Below are 26,949 nucleotides of genomic sequence, written 5' to 3' on the forward strand. Positions count from 1 at the left end.
CTGAAGCACCACTTTAGCTAATGGGGCCTCCTGCCGCCACACCGCTGGAGCACAATTTCTGTTCTCATCCTGAAGCAAAGTTCTTAACCTGAAGCACTATTTCTGGGTTAGCGGAGTCTGTAACCTGAAGCGTATGTAACCTGAGGTACCACTGTATCTGTTCTAAATTAACTACACTGAATCTGGAACTTCATGTTGAAAGCAACACATGGTAGCAATAGTGAAATGCATTTTGTGAAGGTACTATAGAATATTTGAGGGCTCCTAATCTTTTATCTCTGACACATGAGACAGCTAAGAAATGTAAGAGGAAGAAGCTTGAATACAGCAAGAATGGAGGACACTGAAAGAAAAGCAAGTGGTTGTATTAAATAACTACAGAAGCTTTGAGTAAAGTGAGGGTGGAGGCACACTGAGAGGAAAATGGTGATTTTAGACAACAGCAGAGGTTGGAGTAAAGTAGGGATGGAGGACACAGAAGGGTTGCCTTTTAAAAAAACAAACAGGGCAGTTTTAACAAGAAGAAATAGAAATGATGGATACAACACCAGAAAGCTAACACAACAAAGCTATTCCAAATTCCCTTCCTGTTGTACTCAAACTTTGTTTAAACTTCCACTGCCCCCTGCATCATTCCTGCTTGCTCTACTCAAAACCTCTGTCGTTGTTTAAATTTGCTACAGTGTGCCTTCATCGCTGCTTCATTTAAACATCTGTTGTTGCTCAAAACTACTATTTTCCTCTCAGTTCTCTCCATCCCTGCTTTGCTCAAATGTCTGCCTTTACTTTAAACCACCACGTTCCCCTTCTCATCATACCTCCCTTTTTGCTCCCATGTCATGGCAAATGTTGTTGTGCAAACTGCCTTTGATGTTGCTCCCCTATCCCATCCTGACTTCATGCAAATCCAGAATTGTGATGCTGCACTACAGATCTTCCCATGGGGCTGCATGATGACATTTTTACATTTTTGTTATATATAGAGAAAAGGCAGACCATTCCTCCCCCAAAGCCTCCCTCCCACATTCTCCATAAGAACATAAAAAATTGCTTTGCTTGATCAGACCAGTAGTCCTCAACAGCCTACTAGCAGCTATAGCCCTTTCCTTTTGATATTCCACCAACAGCTGCTATTCAGTGTCACGTTACGTGGAGCCATCGTGACTAGTAGTCATTGATAGACTCACCTAAAAGCCAGCTGAGCTAGTGGTAGTCACCACATCTTGTGTCTCCAAGTTCCACAAATGACTCATATACCGTGTGAAGAACTGCTTCCTTTTTTCTGCACGGAATTTCCTGCCAATAAGTTTAATTGGTACTGGACTGCTTTGGGGGGGCATTTCTCTTACTGGTTTCCCAATGCCATACACCATTCTATAAATATCTGTCATGTTCCCCTTCCCCAGGTAACTTCGTTTTAAACTAACCTCCCCACAAACGCTATAGCCTTTCTTCACAGCAAAGGTGCCCCAGCCTCCTGATCATTCTAGTTGTTATTTTCTGCACTTTTTCCTGTGCTACAATATCCTTTTTGAGACTGGTGGCCATCTCAAAGAGAATCCATTTTGCGTTCCCTAATTCTAATGTATATTATTTGTGAATTGATTCTGGAACCAGTTACCATATTATTATTATTATTATTATTATTATTAATAATAATAATAATAATAATAATTCTATAAATAGAATAAATATTAATATTAATATTAATAATAATAATAATAATAATAATAATAATAATAATAATAATAATTTATTTGTACCCCACCAATCTGGGCGACTTCCACAAAGACCAAAAATACATTAGGATGTCACACATTAAAAACTTCTCTGAACAGGGCTGCCTTAAGATGTCTTCTGAATGTCAGGTAGTTGTTTATCTCTTTGACATCTGATGGGAGGGAGTTCCACAGGGCAGGCGCCACTACCGAGAAGGCCCTGTGCCTGGTTCCCTGTAGCTTTGCTTCTCGCAATGAGGGAACCACCAGAAGGCCCTCGGCGCTGGACCTCAGCATCCGGGCAGAACGATGGGGGTGGAGACGCTCCTTCAGGTATACTGTGCTGAGGCTGTTTAGGGCTTTGAAGGTCATCACCAAAACTTTGAATTGTGCTTGGAAACGTACTGGGAGCCAATGTAGGTCTTTCAAGACCAGTGTTATGTGGTCTCGGCCCCCGCCCCCAGACACCAGTCTAGCTGCCGCATTCTGGATTAGTTGTAGTTTCCGAGTCACCTTCAAAGGTAGCCCCACGTAGAGCGCATTGCAGTAGTCCAAGCAGGAGATAACTAGAGCCATATATTTGGCTTGTTTCAGTTCTCATTATAATTGAGATTCCCGCCCCCCTTGGGTATTTTTTGAAAATTACTGGGCTGTTCTTTCATCTTTCATTGTATTTACTTATTTAATGCAACCCAGTTTGGGCTACCTTTTTGAAGGAAGAGGAGTGTACAGAGTTTGAATCAATGAAAATGAAGAATCACATCATTCAGTGAGTTCTAGAAGGCAGGAATGGGATGGTATCTAGCATGGCAGCCCTGCTTAGAAAAGTTCCAAATGAGGATGGAGTGTTGCCCTTGGCAATCAATAGCAGAAGGAAGCAGCCCTTCTCAGGAAATAGATTGGCTGAAACAGCTGGTGCCTTTGCCCATTCCCATCTCCCTTCTCAACATGCTGCTTGTTACAGCTGAATTGGCCCTAGGGAGAGGAATTGTTTCTCCTATTGGAAGCCAGGGGAAGGGTGAGTCCCAGAGCTAGTTTCCTTTCTCGTACAGTCTTTGGACGGTGTCATTGTTTACTGCCTCAGTTGCTCTTTAGAGACTCTAATGTAACAGTCTAATCTGTATAAAAACATTAAAATGTGAAAAAATAATAATGTCAAATGTAAGGCTAGAATGGGGAAATGGTGATTTTATCTGTTTACAAAGGATAGCAGATAGTTCCACAGTGAAATGGATTTTGGCAAATCATCAATCCAATAATTGCCTCTTTGAAGCACCTTTGAAGCAAATTTTGAAACTTTTCCTTGGCTTTGTTTGTTTCTGTATTTACATCCATCCTGCCAGGCCACCAGGGGCCCTCAAGGGCAATATTTTGGTCAATTCATTCTCTGGGGATTTTTTGGTCAGCTCTTGCTGTCAATGTAAAACTGCTTGGTTTGTGTTTCAGCTACATTTTCCAGCTGCATTTCCCACCTCCCCAATTTTTGAGTTGGAATGCACTACAAATGTTTTTCTTCCCTAAATGCCGTCTTCCTTTTAAGATCTCATCTCCCCTCCACCCCTACCTCGCTAACGATGATGAATACAACTGAAGCTTTTTAATCGTTTTTAATATTTAAACACATGTGATAAATTCTTTAGCAGTATTAACCATTGCTTTTTGCAATAGGACCCACTCTGGAAAGTGAGACGTAGTCAGAAGTTGGATATGTCAGCAAGGTTGGAGCTGCAATCTGCTCTCGATGCTGAAATACGTGCCAAACAGCTGGTCCAGGAAGAGTTAAGGAAGGTTAAAGATGCCAACCTGTCCTTTGAAAGGTAATGTTTCAGATCATTCTTTAATTTTGCTTTTCTAATACAAAATATGGCATTCATGTAATTCTTTATGTAATTGACTTTTTGATGCATATTTCTGAAAGTACGTGTATGTGCCAGGGAGTCTAAGAACTCAAAATAAACAGCCCCAAGCCTCTGCCTTGCATTACAATTTAAGCATAGCAGCCTAGATTAGCCCTCAGCCAGTCTGGTGCCCTCCATATTTTTTGGACTACCAGCCTCTGTCATCCCCAGCCAGTTCAGTTTTGGCTAGGAATGAGCTGTAGTCCAAAATGTCTAGAAGGCACGAGGTTGGGGAAGGTTGACCTAGATCCAAACAACAATGCAACTAGTTCCTTCCTGCCCAAGTGGAAAGCGAAGAACTCTTTCAAACTGGGGGAAGCTTTGAAAAGCAGTTTGGGATTTGCCATTGGGGTTGTCGCTCTTAGAAACAACAGTAAAAAAATAATCCCACTGACTGTGCAAAGCCCTTTGGTGAATTTGCGTAACTTTTTGGATCCTGGCTAATGCCCTTAAGCCTGTTTGGAAAGCAAACTGCCAAGTTGTGGGTTCCTCCTCCTCCTCCTCCTCCTCCTCCTCCTCCTCCTCCTCCTCCTCCTCTCCCTGCTTTTCTTGCAGCACCTTCTTAAGCTTTAACTATAGGGATGCGGGGGGGGGGACGCGGGGGGGGCTGTGGGTAAAAGCCTCAGCGCCTAGGGCTTGCCGATCGAAAGGTCGGCGGTTCGAATCCCCGCGGCGGGGTGCGCTCCCGTTGCTCGGTCCCAGCGCCTGCCAACCTAGCAGTTCGAAAGCACCCCCGGGTGCAAGTAGATAAATAGGGACCGCTTTCTAGCGGGAAGGTAAACGGTGTTTCCATGTGCGGCTCTGGCTCGCCAGAGCAGCGATGTCACGCTGGCCACGTGACCCGGAAGTGTCTCCGGACAGCGCTGGGCCCCGGCATCTTGAGTGAGATGGGCGCACAACCCCAGAGTCTGGCAAGACTGGCCCGTATGGGCAGGGGTACCTTTATCTTTATAGGGATGCCAACCATTTTGAAACCAGGGGTTGAAATGGGCAAGCATTAGTCATGGTTAACATTTGTATGGTCATAACGCTTAACCATGGTTTTTGGCTATTAGCATAAGGGCAGGGAGGAAGAATTGCACACAACACAAGCTGGGGGAAAGAAGCATGTAATTCTGTGGCCTGCTTTTCTTTTCTCAGTTGTAAGTCATGATGGATAGATGGAGTGCAGAACCCATCCAGTCATATTTTCTACCCCCCTCCCCAGTACACCTTTCACCTCCCCACACCTCCGCACCATTTCCCATATCACTTCCATCAGCACCTGCACCACAATGGCTGCTTCTCTTTCAAGGAAAGAAGTAGCCCTGTTCCTAATTTCCTGTGTAGGAGGAAGAATCGGGATTGTGAGAGACGGAGGAAAAAGGTGGCCAAGCAAGCAGTCATTTCCTTCCTCATGATACCCTAAGTCAAATTCCAGCCAGGAAGCCAAGGCATTCTAGCCCTGCAGCTTGAGCCTAGAGCTCTTGCATTGGCTTTTGTCATAGTGTGGGGAGGGGGGTGGGTTGGCTAGCCTGTTGTTGTTTTCAGCAAGCCCTGGGGCATCTGTGTCCCTTTTAGAGACTTGCAGCTGGCTTCCGCCAGCCAGCCAGCATGTGGAGGATTATGGGTCGTGAAAGTGCCATGTTGTTAGGAAGTGTCACGGTTTCGGCAAGCTTTTTTGAAGTTGGTTTTGTACATCTGACGCGTGGCTTCTCTTTCTGAAACTGGGCAGTGTAGCAACCTAGAGCTTGAGCAAATCCACATCCATTGGAGCCCCCCGCCGAGGGCAAAGAAAAGTGTTTGCTTTATTATGTTCCAAATGTTTCAAGGTTTCCATTTCACCATTTAGCAAACTAAAGGAATCTGAAACAAAAAATCGGGAACTCTTGGAAGAAGTTGAAACTTTAAAGAAGAAGCTGGAGGAGAAATACAGGACGGATGCAGGTAATGTGGACACTAAATCCTGTTGAGGCCCTTGTCTTGCTGTAGAATGGACAGTAGATACTAGATTCAAGCAGGTAGCCGTGATGGTCTGATGCAGTCAAAATAAATAAAAAATGTCCAGTAGCACCTTAGAGACCAACTATGTTTGTCCTGGGTATAAGCTTTTGTGTGCATGCACACTTCTTCAGCTACTCTGTCACTGTACAGCTTCCTGGTACTCTGTGGACTCTGAAGCAATGAAAAAGGCCAGATGACAACTAGAACACAGGTGGCAAAAATAACTTTGAGGTCGACTGAGCACTGGTTATAATGATTCTTACCCAGTGTGGCTATGAGGACAGCAAACATACCTTGTGCCTCCATGGCGTCCTCAAGTAGTCTCCCAGTGGAACTGTACAGGGTGGTCTAACAGTTGTCCACGGATCACCACTGGATTCCTAAAAGGTCTGTTGTGCCATGTTTGCATGACACTTTGAGGATAGAACTCACTCACCTTGATGTCATGACTATGACAGTTCCTAGTCAGGCCTCCAGTACAACATCTTGCCCTGTTTTGCTTGGTCAGTTTCAGATTATGACGCCTCAAGGTGCTTGCAGCTATGCATCCAGCTAAGTGCCCTCTCAATCACTGTCCTTCATGACTAATCAAATCAAGACAGCAGGGTATGTCTGGTTGGGTCTGGAGGTGATTTACATGCCTTTACACAAGGGGGTGGACTCCACTGCCCTTAAAGAGGCTTTAGTATGGCCATTCCTTTAAAAAAAAAAAAAAAAGTCACCCCAATAACAGCAGTTTGTGACAGGTATCCACTAGTTGAAAATGCCCTGTTTTGGGGGAAGGCGATCAAGATTCAGACATTCTTGGAATATACGCATTATCTAGACCCATTCCAGACAAGGTTCAGGCCTGGCTTTGGAATAGGCTTCCAGCAAACATCAGGCGGGGACCTACAGTATTGGCATTAAAGCACCTTCTCAAAACTCAACTTTTCACCCAAGCTTTCCCAGAGGGGTGATCCAGCTATGCCGATGGTTTACTCTGAGTTACTAATTTGTGATGCATTTTGTAGTTGTTTTAGGAATGTAATTTTATTTACTATTGTTCACCACCATGATGATTGTTGCTAATTTTTAAAAAAGGAAAATAGCAGGATGATGACTAATGAATTGTGCTTTCTTTTTCCAGGTCTCAAACTTTCAGACTTCCAGGATTCTATTTTTGAATACTTCAATACATCACCTCTTGCTCATGATCTGACTTTCAGAGTGAGTATTAGCACCCTTAAACCTTTGCACAGGAAACATAGTGAGTTGGGATGTTAAAAAGGAGTGTGGAGCAAGAAGGATAGCCAGATCTATACTGATAAATGACATAAAGTTATGAGTGAGAAGTGAGGTAGCTGTGTTTTTCTGAGGATACCATCAGAATTGCAAAAAGGAATCCAAAGGAGGTCCAAAAGGATCTCCAAAAGAATGAATGGGGAGTAGAATGGCAAATGCAGTTCAACATCAGCAAGTGTAAAGTTAAGCACATTGGGGAGAAAAATCCTAATTTTGCATAGATGCCAATGGGATCTGGGCTAGTGTTTATTGGATAGTTCAGTGACGATGTCAAGGCACCTGTGAAGAAAGTGAATTCCATGTTAGGGATTGTTAGGGAAAGGATTGATAATAAAACTGCCCGTGTCATAATGCCATTTCATCAATCAATGGTGTGACTGCACTTGAAATACTGTTAACAGTTCCGGTTGTCTCACCTTGAAAAGGAATATTGCTAGACCTGGAGAAGGTTCAGAAGAGTGCAGCCACAATGACCAAGGGGCTGGTGTAACTCCCCTACAAGGAGTTACATTTGGGCCTTTTCAGTTTAGGGGGAAAGGCAAGTAAGTGGGGATATCATAGCAGTGTATGCAACAAAGTGGATACAGATAATTACATTCAAAAACTGGTTCATCTCTTTCTAACTCAGACTCACTTATTATATGATATTGAAGTAGGTAATAGCAGTTCATAAAGGAAAAGGACCCTGTCCCCCAAGCAATCTGAATTGTAAGCTCCTTCTGGCAGGGTTCCTCTCTTTTGCTTTTACTGTAAAGTGTCGTGTAAATGGGAAGTTTACTTTTTGGTAGTTTAAAGTTAGAGCACAGCGTGGAAGAAGAGAAATGAGTGTTTTTTCTTCACTAACATAAACTTAAATATCCTATTCTGTGGTCCATATCTGTTTGGCTCCTCTTACAGTATTAATATATACGTGCTTATTTGGCCTCTGTTCACCTCCATTGAGCTGTCTATTAAACCCACCTCCCATTAAGGCTAAACAAAGGGAGAGCCCACCTGCATCCATTTTTCAGACCTCCCATATCTGTATATTCTCTCTCTCTCTCTCTCTCTCTCTCTCTCTCTCTCTCTCTCTCTCTGTGTGTGTGTGTTTGTTTCATCCCATACAGCAGTAGTTAACTGTTGTTAGACTACAACTCCCATCAGTCCCAGCAACCTTGGCAATGGGCCGATATCATGGCAGTTGTATTCTAACAGCATTTGGAGGAGCACATGTTCCTCAACTCCATTCATTTATTTCTCTCTCTGTTGGAAAGGGGATACATGACAGTGTTACTAGAAGACAGATGGGTTATAGAAAAATAAAATCACAAGAACATCCCCAAAGCTATGCTACTCCACTAAATTATCCAGCAGACCAGGCAGACTGCAAAACCTGTCAGTTACAGCTTGCCTGACAGGAAAAGTAGGCCCTTCAGCTTTTAGGTGATGTGACTGAAGATTAGTAGCTAGACACTGGAAAATATATATATATTCCGTTCTTGATAAATTCACCTACATAAACTAATGAGTTCTGTGTTTGTCAGAAACACATACTTGAGCACGGTTTGTATTCAGTGTCCTTATCGATACTTAATGGGTTGCATATTTGTTTTATTGTATGGAAATTCATCTGTTGATTGGAATGGGATTGGAATGACCGTCACAAACAGATAAAAGAATGCTAACAGTTGCCTTGCTTGATCAGACCAAGCGATCATATAATTCATGTGTTGCAAGCCAAATTCTTAGAGAAGGTCACAAGATACAATAGTAATATAATAAATGCAGTGTAGAGTCATATTACAAATTCAGCACAATCATATTCACGGTGAAAAATGAAATCTTAATGAAAGTATTTTTAATTCTCTTCCACTCTGCATGTTTTATAGAACAAACTCCCAAGTCAGTAGAAATCAAGAGTGCTTAACCTGACATGACTAATTCTGTACGCCACTTTGCTTTCCTCGGGGGATGTATGACTTACTTGCAAGTGCCTAGTCATCTGCATCTGGAATGTCATAAAGCCCAGAGAGGATATGTGTCACAACCCAGCTCAGATAAAAACCTGTATGGAGTTTGGGTCTACGATTTCACATGCGATCACTGGGACTACAGTTATACCTATTCTTGCGACTTCCTGGCTTTCCTTATTTCCTTTTCAAACTGCACGTTGGTTGCCAGGGAAAAGATAAATTGGCTGCAAGTCTTTGTAGAGAGGCTGCTTGCATCTCACAGAAAGTGGGCGCTGGTTTGTTGCTGTTGCAGAAGGATGTGCTGTGTGCTGCTCTCCACCCACTCTGCAGCCTCTTTGAAAACAAACTAGAATGCAATCACAAGTTGTGCCAAACCTTAGCTGTTACCGACAACTGGGAAGTAGAAAGATCTTTGCCACGTTAGATCTAAAAGCCCTTTATAGTGAGGCGTTGAATTTTTCATGAAGATCAAATATCTGCCTTCATTATATGCATCTGCAGGAAATGTTTATTATTGTATGTTGCACTTACTCTCGAGTTCCTTACCTCATTTGACCTCGCAATAGCCGCTGAGACAGATCAGTATATTACAGATGGGAAAAGGAGGCTGAGTGCTAGGAACTTTCCCAAGGCCACTCACCAAGTCATAGCTGCTGTTTTCTCTGGCAGCATTTTGTTGGTTGTATTCGATAGCAAACACTGTTCAGATGTATTATGAGGAATATTTAATATTGGTAATGCACAATTTGGGAATATCAGGACAATGTTGCCTTTGCAGTCTGCAAACTTTGCCAATTACTAACTTACCTAGTTAGTTTGCTAATAACCGCTCTGATGGTTTGTTGCTGGGTAAAAAGTGATCAATTTTATCCTCTCATATCTGTTACAACAAGGACAATGTTTCTTCCTCGTCTTCATCTTCTCTGCTAGCCTTTTGGGAAGAAGTAAGTTCATGCTGATGGCTTTACCTCCCTAATCTGTAACCTGTATGTGTAAAATTGCCATCCTAAACTAGTGACCTTTTTTTTTAGTTTCCTTTATACATGCTTATTAAATTATACTGAAGATTAACCGACTAAATAGAAATAGCTTCATTTCCTAAGAGTTCTCTTGTAAACTGCTCATTTGAAGTTGCTGTGGCAATTACAATGTGTATTAAACGTGATTTATGCTTTTTAGAGCAATTTGTATTGTGGACAGCAGAATAGTGACAGGGCCAAAACTTTTCCTGTTTCCATTGAAACCTGCTATAAGATGAACAGCACATGGACTCCACTGTAGCATACGTATTTTCTAAGACCTTTCTTTCTCTAACAGCATCTTATTAAAGACTATTATTTTTAAAGATTAGCTCTGTTATGTAAGATTTCAGAGCTCCAAAGTGCGGAACTTCATTTTGGTAACAATATTAGCATTTTTTAAAGGCCCATTATCCAAGAGTCAAAAAATGATTCTTCTAAATACACCTTAGCTCTGCACCTACTAATAGCTATATTTTCCCATTTAAAATTTGAATGAAATTTTGTGTGTGTTGCATCTTCTAGCTGCTGAACAGTGTTTTGTTTTTGTTAAGTGAAATTACCTAACCCAGTTCTAAATCTTAAATGAGGCCATGTAGTTTAGCAAAATAAGGGTTATTTTTATAACATTTTCTATCCTTTATTTAGATGCAACATAATAGTGCATTTCTGCATTTTCCTCCTAAGTCTTCAGTTTTGTTCTCCCCTCCCCACCAGAAATTTCATCTTTTAACATTTTGTTTTAAAATACAGAAATCATTAGTACTATCTCCATATCTAATGCTCATTAAAGAGCCTTTAACAATAATGAACAAAGTAGATACTGTGTAAGTCTTATTTTATGGTGATTGGGTGGGTGCATACACGCACATACATACAGGAGACAAAAACACACAAGCACAGTGTAATCACACACCTGCTGTATGGAGGTAAGTCCTTGCCAGGCAGATCTGATTTTGTCTGTTCCTACAGTGAGTTAGAAGTAACCTTCAAAGGGTATTTGAAGGCCATGTATTAATACTTTACCTTAATCTCAGAATGAACTGATAACTTCACAATCTGGGGGTTTTCAGCACCAGCCAACTCCGCTTATCTAATATAGCTGTGGCCTTTGTTGGTGGAGGCTTTCCTTTTAGAGTGTAGGTGTTAACTAGCTTGACATTACAGAGCTCAGCAGAATGCTCTACACAAAGCATTTTCTGGGCAGACAGGCTCTTGTGCCCCAGGTGAACTTGGTTTTGTTCTGCTACTCAGGGATCCGTTGCTGGAAGCTAACTTCCTTTACTGTCTCCTCTCCTCCAACCCACTTTGCAGACAAATTCCGTTAGTGAGCAGGAGGCACAGGGTTCTAAAGCAGAGGTCTCGCCATCGACATCTGTTGTGACTGCAGAGCAGCAGCAAGAAGTAAGCCGCCGTTGTTCCATTAATCCAGATTAAAGCATTTTGGGGAGCCCTAAATTTATAAATGTATGTTTACAGCCATCAGTCCGCAAGAAAACATTTTCTTTCCTCGCAGCTTCTTTCTGTGTTGACTTGCGCCAGTGTTTCAATGTACATGCTTTGTGAGCTCCCTTTTGTTTTGCTCCCCTTTCCCTGGGTCCCTGTGTATCGCTGAGCTCCATCTTCTTCCTTGTTTACCTTCTGCTGCTTGCTAGAGTGCAGGCTTTCCTATGAGTCTTTCTGATCTGCAAACCTGCTTCTAGTAAATTTGGAACAATGCTGCGTTTTGTGATATCGGCTCTTGCTCACCTTCAAAAAAGATACTCGAGTTGTAGCCAAACCAAATGCATATTGGATCCTGGAAGTCTTTAATTGCTCAACTGTAGTTTTTTGCAATTCAGGAACCAAATCGGCTTCAGAGGATGCCTGCTGCTCCTTCCCCCACCATTCAGTCCATTTCTCTAGCTGTACCAAAGGTAGGGGGCACTTGTTGACTTATTTTGCTTAGAACTTTTTTTGGGGGGAGGGTGCAGATATGAAAAGGATTGTATCCCATTCATAAGCCATCTGTATGTTAATTTTGTCTGAGTTCGTCATTTTCATCTGTTAGGATTATTTTAAATTGGTCCTGCATAGCTGTTTACAAAGCCTTATGCAGCCCATTTGCCAGGTGTAGCAGCCCAACAGGTCTGCTGTCTCCTTGGGACTGTAAAAACAATGGGGTTGCTAAGCACACAGCAAGCCAGTATGGGGCAGATCAGCTGTGTATGATTTTGCAGGCTGCAAGTTGTGCAGGCTTGTGCTATTAAACACTCCTGTGTGTGGTGTCCTTACTCATTGCTTTAGTTTTGTTGGGGTGCCGGAGTAGATTTCCTTTAGGTTGCAGTTCTGGTCTGCTTGGTCTACATATAGTTAAAATTTGCCATGATGCAAAACTTTATTCAATGCTAATCCACCACAGTAGATTTTCTGTGTTCATTTTAAAATTGTCACCATGAAGAGTGGATAGCAAATATGCCCCCCACCCCGAGAGAGAGCTTTCAGTGCTGAAAAACCAGTGAAAGAACCAACTTCACCACAGTGGATCAGTGTACACATAATACTAAGCAAAACCAAGGCTTAGTAAAAATATTGATCACTTCACTTCTCTCCTGGTCCTGCTGCTTCCACTCTACCCAGAGCTTCCCATAGGGCTTTTCACAGACATCTGGTTGGATGCTATAAGAACAGGATGATAGACTAGATGGACATTTAGCTTGACCTTAGCTAAGGCGTGGTATGGCATAGAGTTGCATCTGAACATGGGCTTGTGGCTTGCCTCCCTCAGACAAACCTCAGACAAACCAGGAGCAATAAGTCAAAGCACACCTTGTCTTAAATCTAGAACAAGTCAAAGCAACCAGTAGCCTAGGTTCAGATGTAGCACTAAGCCAAGCCACTTGTATAAGGGCAAACTTCTCTGCCCTCATATAGGTGGTGAGATCATCTCCCAGTGGCAGAGCAAGGGAGTCCCAGTCTCAGAACTGTGTCGTCCATTGCTTCCACCATGCATCTAAGTGTAGGAATGAAAACGGTGTGATTTGTATAGAGAGCATATTTTTTAGCATTACTTCCTACAAGTGTTATGCTTAACAAGGGAGAATTTGAACTGCTAGATCTCTACATATTTTAAACATTTTGTAAGTTGCATTGAGTATTATTTCAAAAAGATGCCCAAATAATAATAATAATAATAATAATAATAATAATAATAATAATAATAATAATGGTTCCTGTTAAAATTCCATTGCAAGTAAATGAATGCGTAACCAGGGCCACCTCTTCAAATCAAGGTCCACTGAAGTGGGAACTTCTGCCACTGATACAATTTTACAATTACTTGTCATTTTATTAACCTTTTGAAAATGTTATTTACCCTGAATTTATATTCCAGCCTAAAGCTCATCAACTCAGTATCAAATCCTTTTCAAGCCCCACTCAGTGCAGCCACTGCACCTCCCTCATGGTGGGATTGATTAGACAGGGCTACGCTTGTGATGGTAAGTTGGCTTAAGTCTTCTAAGTACTCAGAGACTTAACAGCATAATTTTTACATCTTTATTGCAGCAAGACAGTTACCTGGAGGAAATGGTGATATGCCTCATTAAAGCAAAAGGCTGGGTGATCTAAAATAGAAGTTAAAAGCGGCTGCAAAGGAGCTGAATGTGATTGTCATTTGCGCCATATTTGAAGGGTCAGCTGCAGAAATGGGTTATTTACGTTACTAATGTGAGCCCATGAAATTTTCAGGAAGGGCAAGGCATTAAGAGAGGATTGCAGGGGTTCCAATTCCATTTTGACCTGTAGAGTTGAAGCTGTGTTATCAGTCACGTGTCAACTGTTTTAATCAGAAAGCCTCATGATAGCAATACACTGTACTTGTATGATGCTGTGCTCCTTATTTTTAACTGAACTTTAGGTTTTATTGTGTAACAGCAAAGAACTTTGACAAGTTCACCTTTTCTTTCTTAGTGTGTTCATTTGCATGCCATGTTTCCTGCAAGGACAGCGCACCACAAGTCTGCCCTATACCTCCAGAGCAAGCCAAGAGACCCCTTGGGGTAGATGTTCAAAGAGGCATAGGAACAGCCTACAAAGGCTACGTCAAGGTAGGAAAATTATACAGGAGCAGAGGCAGGGAGAGAATTATGATTCTAACAGTAGTGTTAATTGAATCCCACCTATCTTTAAAAACACTACTGTGTTTTTACCCCAAAATCCAGTAGCTTGATTGGCATAGGTTATTAGGTACAAACTCAATTAATTCATTCAGTGCCACATTAAATAATAATCTTCAAGCATGGAAGTGTACAATAAAAAGTACAGTATATTGTGTAATTATTTCTTCACTGCATTTTGCTCAGGTGGGGTATAAAACCTGAAAGGAGGGCTTTGTTTGTTTGATCTGCACTTCACGTCGTAGATATATATTAATACATTTTATTCTTTACTGCTTTAAAAAGACATCACCTTTCTTTCAGGTTTCATACCCCACTTCAGCAAAATGCAGAAATTAGAAAAAAGGATTTGGTTTAGTTAAACAGGAAGCAAGGGTACCGAAAGAACACTGTGTACCAAAATCATCTGTGTATCTTGGTTCCTGTTGGTTTTGGTATGCTTTTGGTTCCTATTGCATCTCCTAAAATGTACTGTAATCGTGGTGCGCTCCATGAACTCATGAGGCCCACCCTGCATCAAAGCTAGATGGAAAATTGCACATGTAAATAGCTTTGACACTTAACTAAGCAGCAGACTAGTGTAAAAAAATAACTGTTGCTTTTCAGAGACGCGCAAGTATATATGAGAAAAGAATCTGTGTGTGTGTGTTTGATATCACATAAGATGGGGCGTTAGAATTCCAAGCTGAAAAGTCCAACTGAAAATACAAACTTTATGCAGAAGCTAAAGGGAAGAAAACAAAATGCTTGCTTTGTGTCATTTTAGCGTACTGCTTCTTTACAGCAGCAGTAGCTGGAAGGCATTTGATTATCTTAGTATATTACAGAAATATTTTTCCTTTGGCGTACGGCTTAGTATCTTCTGCACTAGTATCTGACATGCTAGAAGGGGCAAACTGCATAAGAGGATCTTCCCTAGAATTGTGCCGAAAACCCATTCTCTCTCTATCCATCCATCTCCCCAAATTATGATAAAGCCCCAAGGCTTTGTTTACAATTTATAGTAATCCCCTTAGTGCTAATCTTTATACTAGTGAGCACAGCAGGTGATTTGATAAAAAGTTCTGGAAACTGGCAGCTGGATTGCCACAGACTGAAAGTTGAGAAAGAATTCTGGGAAAGGTGATAGAGGTTTGTTTGTAGCCAAACTTTAAATGGGAGAGATAAATGTTCTCATCATCTTACGCTCTCTTTGATATTTTCCAGTTGCAAGGCTGAAGTGCACACATCCTGAAGTTAATTTTGTAAAAGGGGAATGTTTTGTAAAAGAGGAGTGTTTAAAAAATCTGTCTTCCCTGGAGTTTCTTTATCTATCTATATTTCCAGACATACTAGCATTTCCATGCTTGAATTCACATATGACTATGCATGCTGTTTGGTTTCTTATAGCTCCATGATCCATAGCACTCCAGAATTCCATGGAGGTCATAGGTCCTTCAGTAAGTGCATCATGTTTATAGCATAATGCTCAATACATTTGCACATGCATCTAAGCTCATGGAACTCATATTCTATACAAGAAATTGTAGCAGTATAATAAAAAATTATAGCACCAAAAATTGTAGCACTAAAAATCAAAGTCAAATGTCGCATGGAAATGTCCTCAAGGGTCCCGCTTCTGCTTTATCTGCTAAGATGTGAATGATGTGTGTGTGCATTTGTTTATTTACAGGTTCCAAAGCCAACAGGAGTTAAGAAAGGATGGCAGCGGGCCTATGCAGTTGTCTGTGACTGTAAACTATTCCTCTATGATGTACCTGAGGGGAAATCCACCCAGCCGGGAGTGGTTGCAAGTCAAGTCCTGGATCTCAGGTTTGTATTGGTGTAGTCATTTTGGTGGTAAACCCCATTCCCCCCCCCCCCCCTTGCATGGTAAATTTACACGGGATTTTTTTGGGATACAATTAAGCAATCAGAAATTGGCATACAACCCCTTAATTTTCATCAAAATAGTGTACTGTGCTTTGTTATTTCAGGGAATGATTTGGCAAAATGGCCATGTTGGTCTACAAAACGACGTTAGAGTGAGCCTTGCATTTGCACATGTTGTTACTATGTTCGTCTGTTCCTTCACCTGCTCTCCCTGCTAAAACCTAATGGTTTACCTTGTCGCTATAACTAGCTTATCTGTACCCAGGGTCTGCCTGAACTGCACAACCAAGAATTAACACCAGTTCATGTGTTAACGTCCTAGGGAAAGGGGGCCGACAGCTTTTGCTTTAGCTGTACTTTTAAATAGGTGTAAAATCCAACGCCAATGACTTGAATTATTTGGTTTCTTACCAGAGATGAAGATTTTTGCGTGAGCTCTGTCCTAGCATCGGATGTTATACATGCAACCCGCAAAGATATTCCTTGCATATTCAGGGTATGTTCAAATACGGTTTTTATTTTACTGCCACTTCTTATTCTCATACCTTGCTTCAGTGAATGACTGATAAATAGTTGTATTGTCTGTCTCTAGTATAAATCTCAGTTTTAAAACATCCATTTAACATGTAGGTGAAGAGACACTTCTTGAAGATTAATCAGTTCGCTGTGACTGATCTGTGAAGGACAGGCTGTGTGCTTACAATTCAATTTTTATATGAATAATTTGTGCTTTCAGATACTAAAATTAAGTGCTCGTAGCTGGCAAAAAAAAAAATTGGGACGCTGCTGAAATATATTAAGGTGGTTTATGCTAGAGGTGGGCAACCTGCAGCGCCCTGCCCTAATTTCATATGAATGAAGGAGCACCAAGGGAGATGAAGAGAGTGGGAGGAGGGAAAAGGGGAGGGGTGGGAATGCTGAAATTAATGAAGCCATGGGAGGAAAGAGAATCCCTTTGAAAACAATCATTTCAGACTTCTAGCAAAAGATACATGTTCCTTCCCCGGAAACCTTCTGAAAGAAGGGAGAGAGAAAAAGGGTGTCCCTGCTCATATTGGGCTCTGGCCATAACAACACCAGAATGTGGTCCCCAACAGATTACCCCTGAGGGAATGCAGAAAAAGATTTCCCACCCTTGGTTTGCACAACTCTACCATACACGTGTATTAGACTAGGCCAGGGGTCTGCAACCTTTAAGACAAAAAGAGCCACTTGGACCCGTTTCCAAAGGAAAAAAAACTGGGAGCCGCAAAACCGGGAAGGTGACGTCGGGACGGTGCATGACTAACGCACGCACCGCCCCCATGCGACGTCACAGCCAGTACAGCGCCCGCCACAATGCACCTCCTCCCCTCGCTCGTATCTGCCCCGGAGCCGCGGCAAAGGTGTAAAAGAGCCACATGCGGCTCCGGAGCCGCGGGTTGCAGACCCCTGGACTAGGCTGTTGTCCTTGTCTAATAAATTAGCAGGGTGCATTGCCTAGTAGCAGGTAGGCGTCTAAACTAGCTGTCTCTTCCTTGCCATTGTAATTTTTGACGACTGGCATATAAGGGCCACCTTTTTAAAGAGCAAATAAACAAAGAATTTAAAAAAGCGTATTAAAATGTAAAAAAGTAAGTCAGATACACTAATCAAAACTATTCACAACATCTGGAGGGCCAACAGTTCCCCATCCCTGCCGTATGGGACTGCATCTCTTGTCATTAACGATTCCTATACATTGATTGAATGGACCTATACCTACATATACCTCCCTAGCAACAACTAGTAATCTATCATAGGTACTACAGATGTTACCAACCTTTCATTTGTTTGCTTTGGGTCATAACACATTTGGGACTTTCATACCTTTTTATAATAAGCATGTTAGGGGTAATGTAAGTTGAACGGTCAATGCAAGTGGCCATCGTGCCGCCAGGCCTCATAATACATCCACGAAGGAGGAATTGTGGACATTTCTTGATCAGTATCCATAATCTCCAAGAGGCCCCTTGGAAATGTGCCTATCTCAATAGCATTTTGTGCATTGTCTAGGCAATATTCATACTCTCCGGTCAGTATGCATAGTGTCAAGAAACATGCCTTTTTTACTGTTTCTCATTCAGAAGTGTGCAGTCTGTTCCCCCAGCTTCTTTCGGCCCACTGCATAATGTTCTGTGGAGCACAACATACCAGCCAAGAAATAAGGAACGAGGCTCTCCCAGCTGTTTCCCCAGTCATATGAGCAAGCTGGTGTTATCATGTGGCAGCAGTGGGGCTGGCCAAGCACCACCTTTGAAGCGATTTGCCTGCTCCCGCTACCATCTTTTGAGCAGCAGATGCAACTTTGCCACTGCCTCTCCCCAGCCAGGATTTGAATTGCATTGCCAAGAAATGACACTGGCCCCATTGAATGTAAATTCATGAGAATATTTCTAATGACCACAATTTAGATAGAAATGCAAGGTTGTGGGACAAGATAATGCACATCATCCCCCTAAGCGTGTATCATGCTGAAAGTAATGCAGTGTGGACAAACAACACCCACTTCCCGAAATACCGTAAATGTGAGAATTTAGCTCAGCATTAAAATGGATTCTGCAAAGATTGCCAAATCATTGTACTAAGGGAAATGTTAGGAAGACTGAGGGTTTCACGAAACAGGATTTTACACATAAGACTTTAAGAGGAACTGGAAGGGCTTGTGTATATTGAAGCTGTCACTTTTACGAAGCCATTGCGAGTGATGTATTTGCAACTTACTTTAGCCAATGTATTTCTCAGGCAATAGAGAAGCAGCAAATTTCACTTGAATATTTTCATCTTGCTTCCTCTTGCTGTCAAGGTGACAGCCTCTCTCTTAGGCTCGCCTTCAAAGACCTGCTCTCTGCTGATCCTAACAGAAAATGAGAACGAGAAGCGAAAGTGGGTTGGAATCCTAGAGGGGCTGCAATCTATTCTGCACAAAAATAAACTCAAAAACCAAGTTGTACATATTCCACAGGAAGCCTATGATAGCACACTTCCTCTCATTAAAGCCAGTTTAGCTGCTACTATTATAGGTATGTTGAATATAATGAGACATTTGAATGTTTGCTGTTACAGCTGCAGATGGAGCTAATGTGTTGCCTGTGCTGCCATCCTTGTGCATTTTTCCTCATCTGCATATGTGCCCAGAGAAGCTTAGTAGTGTGAAATTTACTAATTGATTTTTAAAAGCTAATTATGATTAACTCTGTTTGCAGTAGGCATCTGCAGTGCTTGAATGAATCGTCTTATTCTTATGCCCATTGCTTTTTGGCTTAAGGAAAAACAGCTAGTTCATACACTAATGATGCCTTAAAATGCAATTGTGCATATTTTCCCTACAGGCCTTCTCATTTGGGGGTATTATTTATTTTCATATTTATAGCCTGCCTCTTGGACAATGGGCCTCAGGGCAGCTACCAAAATTATCACAATGGCACCACATAAAAAAAACAGTTTTGGAGCAATAAATAAGATGCAATATTAAGAGCAGCTTAAAACCATAGAGCATATAGCTGTAGCAATGTAAATTACCAGGCTGGTTAAAACAATAATCCCCTTCACCCTCTGAATGCTTGCTGGGATAGAAATTTCTTCCTTGCTTCAGAAAGTGGAGATGAGACCAGCCTGGTAAAGGGGGAGGGCACTGCTACAGAAAAAAGCCTTCTCCCCACCAATCTAAATTAGAGAAGGAATTTAGAGTAGAGCATCCTCTAGTGACCTCTGTGTCCATGGAGTCTGATACAGAAATGTTAGTTCCATTAGATAAACTGGCCACTGGAGATTTTAAAGGTTAGAATAATTTCTTTTCATTGGTGCCCAGAAAGAAATTGGGGAGCCGGTACAGTTGTGAAGTCCCTCCAGCTCACTATCACTATCAAATGGGTCCCTTCCATTACAACAGCAGAAGCTCGCAATTTTCAAACCTGTTTATATTAATAGTGGTTTCCCTCCCCCCTTTCCCCACTACCATTAGATCGAGATAGAATAGCAATTGGTGCTGAAGAAGGCCTCTATGTTGTAGACGTGACCCGTGATGGTAAGTGAAGTTCTTTCCACAATCAGCTTTTTTTTTTTTTAATTGAACCCCATCACTTAAAAGTTCTGTTTTAAAGTTGGTTACACAGCAGTCCATCCTATACAGAAAACTTGTTTATCTGACAAAAGCTGGCCACTCTCAGTTGCCTTTTTGGCGGAAGAGAATCTCATTGGTCATCTTACCACTGAAGGCAGGTAAGGACTGTTTGCAGTTCCCCATAGACACCTTAGAAGTCCCTTTCAGTGGCATTTCCAAACTCCATAAATGCAAAGGCGCTCCTGCAGTACTAAGCATTCACATACCCCTGGCAGCTGACACCCTAGAAGAATGATCATCCAAGGATTCCCCATACAGTTTGCACAGATCAGCTTTCGGCTATGAAAGAGGGGCCAGAAAAGGTATTTACTATTTTGCCTCTTTCTGCACACTTCCATGCTCATGATATCATTGAAACCAAAATATGCAGGAGCATAATACAGTTTAAGAATGTAACTGTGATCGACTCTTGTGCTAACTCTGGGCATGTTTGCCATGCAGGGTTTCATTGCACATGAAGCAAAAGTTTTAAAAGTTTGCAGACCTGCTTTATTGCTACATATTATAGCAAATAGAGCACACACACATATCACCGGTGAAAGGGGAATGAAGTGGTGGTGATAAAGACTTTAATGGAGGCTTGCACCATGCCCATCAACACCTACCAGCTATATATTGTGACCTGCCAGGTATTGGTCTCACACACCATTTTTGTAATCTCAGGCAGGCAGCAAAACCAGAAGATTTATTGAGCCCTTTGTGAAACCATAGATGTCAGCCGTATGATGTTGTTTTTGTGAGTCACAAGTTGTCCAGGCCATCTCTGCTGAGTTCACCCAGCATTGATTGCTAGTGCCATGGAGTAAACATGACTTTTGAAAGCATGTTAAATGTCAGTGAAATTTGCGGGCTGTTTGCTCCATGTACACTCTTGATAGACTTGAGTAATTGGAAACAGGTACAATTTTCTCTGGGTTACAGGAATAATGATTCTTTTTTCTCACTTGGCTGTCTGAAGGCAGTGGTGATTTTCAGACAAATATTTCTCCTCTCATGCTCTCATTTATTACAGTAGAAGTGAAAAATCTTTATGGCTTGTCAACGAGCTTTCAGAAAACTAACTATCTCAAATGAATAACTAGTCTGTAGACATCAGTATCTATTCTTCCCTGGTTAGAGGCTATTTTATTTTATTTTAATTTAATTTTATGGGTACATCTTGTGGCCATATTCTGCATGTCAATGTGACTCTCCTTATTCTAACAGTCTCATTAAATACTAGAATTAATTAGTGAGAGTGTGTTTATGTATGCACCTTGCATGCCCCTGAGGAAAATAATTGTATGATGCACCATGTTTTCTGGCAAACTAATGAATAGCAAAGTATAAACTCTATCACATTTTTCTCTCTACCAAAGAAAAGTAGAATACTTTCCTGAGCCTCACTCAAGAGAACCGTTCTGGCTTCTCTGCATGTGATTAAACTGAACAATAGCAGTGTCATGCTACTGCTGCAATGGAATTGTATAGGTTTGCTTCTGTTATCAAGGAAGTGAGTTGTACAAAAAACAGAACCAGCAGAATGAAATTTATGGCAGTATTTATAACGCTAGACAGAGAGAGTAAGAAAAACCAGAAAGTTACCTTTTAGCTCAGTCACTGTGAAGAAGTGGCTATAATTTTGTTAGTTGTTAGCAAAGGAAGATTTTATCAGCCCTTCTTGACTGATAAAAACTAACAGGGAGGGGACAGTTGGCTGGGCCGGGGAGGGGATTAATGCCTCCCTGCGGGTGGGTGGTCCCTCCTGCTTAAAGGCAGCAGTGATAAAACTGTTCTTCAAGAAACCCCTCATGGATCTGGAAAATTTAAGTAACTACCAGCCAGTTGCCAATCTCCCTTTCTTGGGCAGAGTTATTGATCAGATGGTTGCAGTTCCTGACCCAACTGTACTGACTGCTGATTAGTTTTTGGACCCAATTCAAAGTGCTGGGTTTGACCTATAAAGCTGTAAATGGCTCAGGACCTCAATACCTCAAGCACCACCTCTCCCCCTATGAACTGACCCAGATTCTGCAATCATAATCTGGGGCCTTTATTTGTGTGCCTCCTCCACAAGGGGTCTGGAGGGTGGCAACGCAAGAACAGACCTTTTCTTCAGTGGCTCCCCATTTGGGGAATGTTCTTCCCAATGTTTGCATTACTAGAATATATGTTCAGAATGGTACAAATAGTTCAGACCTAAATTGCTGCATTTAGCTTTCATGGGATTCACTGACATTCACATTGCATCTGGCCAGTTTTAGTATTTCATATATTGTAATTGCAGAATATTTTATTTGAAGTAAAGCTCAGTGTAATGTTGAACTCCATCCTATCTTTCAGTCTTCACTTTTTCTGCACTCAATGTGTATGCCTGCTGTCGGACCCCTCCAACTAGGTCAAAGAATTGTTTTTTTTCTTTAATGCTGCATCATCCTCACCTATCTTAGCATTTCCCAATATCTTTCTTCCCCGTTCCATTTGTTCATTAATAATGAAAAACCTTTTCTTTATAAAAAATGAGTTATTAATAGAATAATAACTTATGTGTGTTGACCTTTAAAATATAATGTAAAGTGCACTTGGCGTTTCCCTGGATATAAGAAAATAGGAAGGTTTTGTCTGTCGGCGCTGGGTACCTTAAAAATATGTTCACTCTACATCAGGGATGATTGATTGGAAGGCCACTAACTAATTTATGGTGGACAGCATAGTACTATGTTACCTACAAAAATACTGGATTGAATGGGCTAATCCAGAAAGGGAAATATAGGACCATTTGACACAGTTTGGTTATACCTTATTGTTAAAAGATGAGAGTATGTACCTTCTGCTTTGTATGTTTAAAACATACCAGTGGTCCATGGAAATTGCATTTTTTTTTAAGAGGTCAAAATATTGTTTCTCTGTAATATTACAATATTGGTGTACAGTTTTAAGGGAAAGTTGAGAGTGGGACTGGGTCAAAACTATGTCTTCCTACCATCAGCCTCCCATAACCCGTGGCCCTCCAAAAGTTGAGGACTACAACACCCATCATCACTATCCATTGGCCATGCTACATGGAACTGGTGAATGTTGTAGACCACAACATCCAGAGGGCATCGGATTGAGGAAGGCTGCTATCACTATGGAAATATGCATATAGCCTAAGTACAGTGGTGCCCCGCAAGACGAATGCCTCGCAAGACGAAAAACCCGCAAGACGAAAGGGTTTTCCGTTTGCGATGCGCTTCGCAAGACGAATTTCCCTATGGGCTTGCTTTGCAAGACGAAAACATCTTGCGAGTCTCGCCATTCCCCCCCCCTGCTTCCCCCCCCCTTTTCTAAGCCGCTAAGCCTTTAATAGCCGCTAAACCGCTAATAGCGCTAATCCGCTAAGCCGCTAATGGGCTTGCTTCGCAAGACTAAAAAACCACTAGACGAAGAGAATCGCGGAACGGATTATTTTCGTCTTGCGAGGCACCACTGTAATTACATTGCTGACACTTAAAATGGCTCAGCCTGTCTGCACTCCTATCACTTACTCCTATCACTTGTGTTGTTTTCACAGTGATCGTCCGAGCTGCTGACTGCAAGAAGGTCTACCAGATAGAGCTGGCTCCCAAAGAGAAAATCATTATCCTTATCTGTGGCCGAAATCATCACGTTCACTTGTATCCCTGGTCCTCTCTGGATGGATCTGAAGGCAGTCTTGATGTTAAGCTTCCTGAAACTAAAGGCTGCCAGTTCATTACAACTGGGACACTGAAGAAGAGCTCTTCAACAAGTCTGTTTGTGGCCGTCAAACGGCAGGTTCTGTGCTATGAAATTCATAGGACTAAACCTTTCCATAAAAAGTTCAGTGAAATCCAGGCACCTGGCAGCATACAGTGGATGACAGTGTTCAAAGACAGGCTTTGTGTTGGCTACCCATCTGGTTTCTCTCTGTTGAACATCCAGGGTGATGGACAATCTATAAACCTGGTAAATTCCAATGACCCATCGCTTGCATTCCTCTCACAACAGCCTCTTGACGCCCTTTGTGCTGTGGAGCTCAGCAATGAGGAATACCTGCTTTGCTTCAGCCTTTTGGGAGTGTACGTTGATGCGCAAGGTCGAAGGTCACGCATGCAAGAGCTAATGTGGCCTGCAACTCCTGCTGCCTGTAGTATGTATATGTTTTCTTTTCTGTTGCTGCTTCACTTGTCTGAAAAATAATCAGCAAATAACTGTTTTAACCATCATAGTTTTAAATCGCGCTATACCACCATTGTTTTTGATGGACCTATACATGTTGAATAGGGCTTTCAGTGCCTACTAATTATGACAGCTAAGTGAAGGCTGTATTGCTCTACATACCAGCTGCTAGGTGGCTGGGTGAGAGGAAACCTTCATTACCGGCCAGTTCCCAATCTCCTCTTCTTGGGCAAGATTCTTGAGCAGGTGTTCACAGACCAAATCCAGGTGCTCTTGGAGGAAACTTATTTTCTAGATTCATTTCAGTGGGGGTTTAGGCCTGGTTTTGGCGCAGAAATTGCTTTGGTTGCCTTTGTGATGACCTGTGTCAGAAGAGAGATGGGAAATGTGGCCCTGTTAATTCTCCTCGACCTCTCAGTGGCTTTTGATACCATAGCATGGCATCATTCTGGGGCAGCTGAGTTGAGGGGTGGATGGCACTGCTTTGTGGTCCTTCTTATATGGTCATTTCCAGAGGGTGATGCTTGGGAAGTGCTCCTCAGCCATGTTGAGCCTTCAATTTTATTCCCCTCCTGTTTGGCATCAAAATAAAACTTCTGAGTGGGGTCATCTGGGGTTTTGGAGTACATTGTCAGTAATATATATGTTGTCTGTCTGTCTGTTTGTGGGTCATTTTGGGTTGCTCTCGGCACGATAAAGCAACTAACAAATTTAATTATTAATTAATTCCATAATAGCAATGTAAATTCCACCACTTTGCTTTACCTCATTTTTGTTAGTTTCGTAATGATAATTCTGCTTGTGAGCTTTTAGAGGTGGGTGAGTACAAAAGACAAGTTACCGTATACAGTGGTACCTTGGGTTACAAACACCTCGGGTTACAAACACTTCGGGGTACAGACTCCGCTAACCCGGAAGTAGTACCTCAGGTTAAGAACTTTACCCCAGGATGAGAATAGGAATCGTATGGCAGCAGCGGGAGGCCCCATTAGTTAAAGTGGTACCTCAGGTTAAGAATGGTTGCAGGTTAAGAATGGACCTCCAGAATGAATTAAGTTTGTAACCAGAGGTACCACTGTATTAATCTTTAAAATACAGGAAGCTTCCATCTACTTTTCTTCACATCCGCCTTGTAGATCATTTCCTTATATCAGAGTATAGCAATCAGACTTCATGATTTGACATGTTATAAAACACAAACAACCTTCAATATAAGTTGGTAATAATTGTGTTCCACTTGCACTGTCCAAGCTTCTCCTTGGTTTAGCTGCAAAGCCAATGACAAGAAAAGGGACAGGGCCAGATTCTGTGCTTCCAGTACATGGGCTTTAACAAGCTAGAGCAAAATGCTTTTCTGTTAGATGGGCAGTCGGAATAGGTGGTTGCTCTTAAGTTCTGACAATCAGACAAACTGCCTCTTGCCCTAGTAGAGGCTTAATTGTAAGATATGAGCCACCCCCTAAAACATGTACTTCTCATGTTGATAACCAGTAGTTTAGTTCAGTCAACTTCAAGCATAGTGTGTAAATGTGTACTCCCTAAAACATCTGACTGACCTTTTCAAATGTCTTGTTCTAAAAGGCAGATTGTTAACCCATCTTCTCCTAATCACTGTAGTGTGTGAATGTGTGCCCTGTTGTGTTGATAGTGCTAGTGCACAGAGGGGGTACTCCCTGCCCTCCCACATTTTTGCAAACCTTTGTTAGCCTTGTCTGTGGACCTTTGTTATGGCATGCTTAGTCCTGTCTGGGCTTGTTCTCTTGCAATTTGCTTGCTCTCCCAACTGAGATCTGTAGCAACCACTTCCAAGAAAGCGGACGTTATTCCGGGGTGGGGGTGGGGATTAAACACTTGAAACATTGAAACGTTTAAGAAATGTGAGTAAGGCAGTCAACAAAACTAAAGAGTGGCTTAGACTTGCCACGCCTTTTCCTTTTTCTCCCTTAAAAAAACAACACCACCTGTGTGCTTTAAGCACCTGTATGGCAAACATAGCTGCAGCAGCTATACCTTTTCCAGTAATGGGAAATACTTCAGCTGGTGCACATCTCATTCGTTCAACGATTTAAGGCACAGGCTAGCTGTGATGGTTCCAGCTAGAGGCGGGGGGGGGGGCTGGAATAGGAGAGCTGTTGCTATCAGGCGTTCCATTTTGAAAGACCGTTGGTCAAGACCATTGCACATTGGAACTATGGGGGGGGGCTCTTTTTCACGAGGGACCCAACCACGCATTGGGAGAAATGGTCTGTTGTGTTTCCTCTGAATCACTTCTGAAAGGGGGTTTTCTTGTATAGGCAACTTCCTATGACCATAGCACACCACACTTCCCTTTGGGAAAACCCCATAGCTTCTGGAGTTCACCTCATCCTCTCATTCAGAGACTGAGTGCAATGACCTTTCTATTCCCCTCACTACCAGATGCACCAGAAGAGATTATGCCACACTCCTCCTCCTCGCTCCCCCCCCTTTCTTTCTTCCAGAGCAGTTGGAAATTCTGTTTAAACTTTCTAACATACCCAGAATGCCTTCCTCTGAGGAAGGTCCCCCTTGACCCTTCCTCGGAGCAAGGCATGGCAGAGGGGCTGAGGCGGAGAGCCCAGGGGAAGCCATTCCTCCTTCCCTTAGCTTGCCTCTTGGAAGTGACAGCCCTGCCCACGTCTTTCCTTCTTCCTCTGTATTTACGCAGATAATCTTGCCAGTGGAATAGGTATTTCTGCCTTGCTACCGTGTAAAAGGACTCGTCAGTCTTGTTCTTCTTTGCAGGTGT

At 42.1% G+C, this 26,949-nt stretch overlaps 1 protein-coding gene across 7 annotated transcripts in view; it reads left to right on the top strand.

Moving 5' to 3' along the window:
• The window catches only part of CDC42BPB (CDC42 binding protein kinase beta), a 101,007-nt gene that overhangs the window by 63,740 nt on the left and 10,318 nt on the right, over positions 1-26,949 (top strand). For 2 of the 7 annotated variants that reach the window (XM_028704427.2, XM_028704491.2), the window contains exons 19-31: positions 3,387-3,535; positions 5,448-5,542; positions 6,729-6,808; positions 9,729-9,779; positions 11,169-11,258; positions 11,696-11,770; positions 13,228-13,333; positions 13,806-13,942; positions 15,684-15,823; positions 16,298-16,379; positions 18,708-18,924; positions 19,866-19,928; positions 23,557-24,153. In XM_028704427.2, coding sequence (XP_028560260.1) covers positions 3,387-3,535; positions 5,448-5,542; positions 6,729-6,808; positions 9,729-9,779; positions 11,169-11,258; positions 11,696-11,770; positions 13,228-13,333; positions 13,806-13,942; positions 15,684-15,823; positions 16,298-16,379; positions 18,708-18,924; positions 19,866-19,928; positions 23,557-24,153 — 1,882 coding nt within the window. The remainder of the gene's footprint in view (positions 1-3,386; positions 3,536-5,447; positions 5,543-6,728; positions 6,809-9,728; positions 9,780-11,168; positions 11,259-11,695; positions 11,771-13,227; positions 13,334-13,805; positions 13,943-15,683; positions 15,824-16,297; positions 16,380-18,707; positions 18,925-19,865; positions 19,929-23,556; positions 24,154-26,949) is intronic. The other 5 variants (XM_028704554.2, XM_028704618.2, XM_028704746.2 and 2 more) reach the window with 3 other exon arrangements.

The sequence above is a fragment of the Podarcis muralis genome, chromosome 1 (assembly GCF_964188315.1).
Source record: "Podarcis muralis chromosome 1, rPodMur119.hap1.1, whole genome shotgun sequence".
NCBI lineage: Eukaryota > Metazoa > Chordata > Lepidosauria > Squamata > Lacertidae > Podarcis > Podarcis muralis.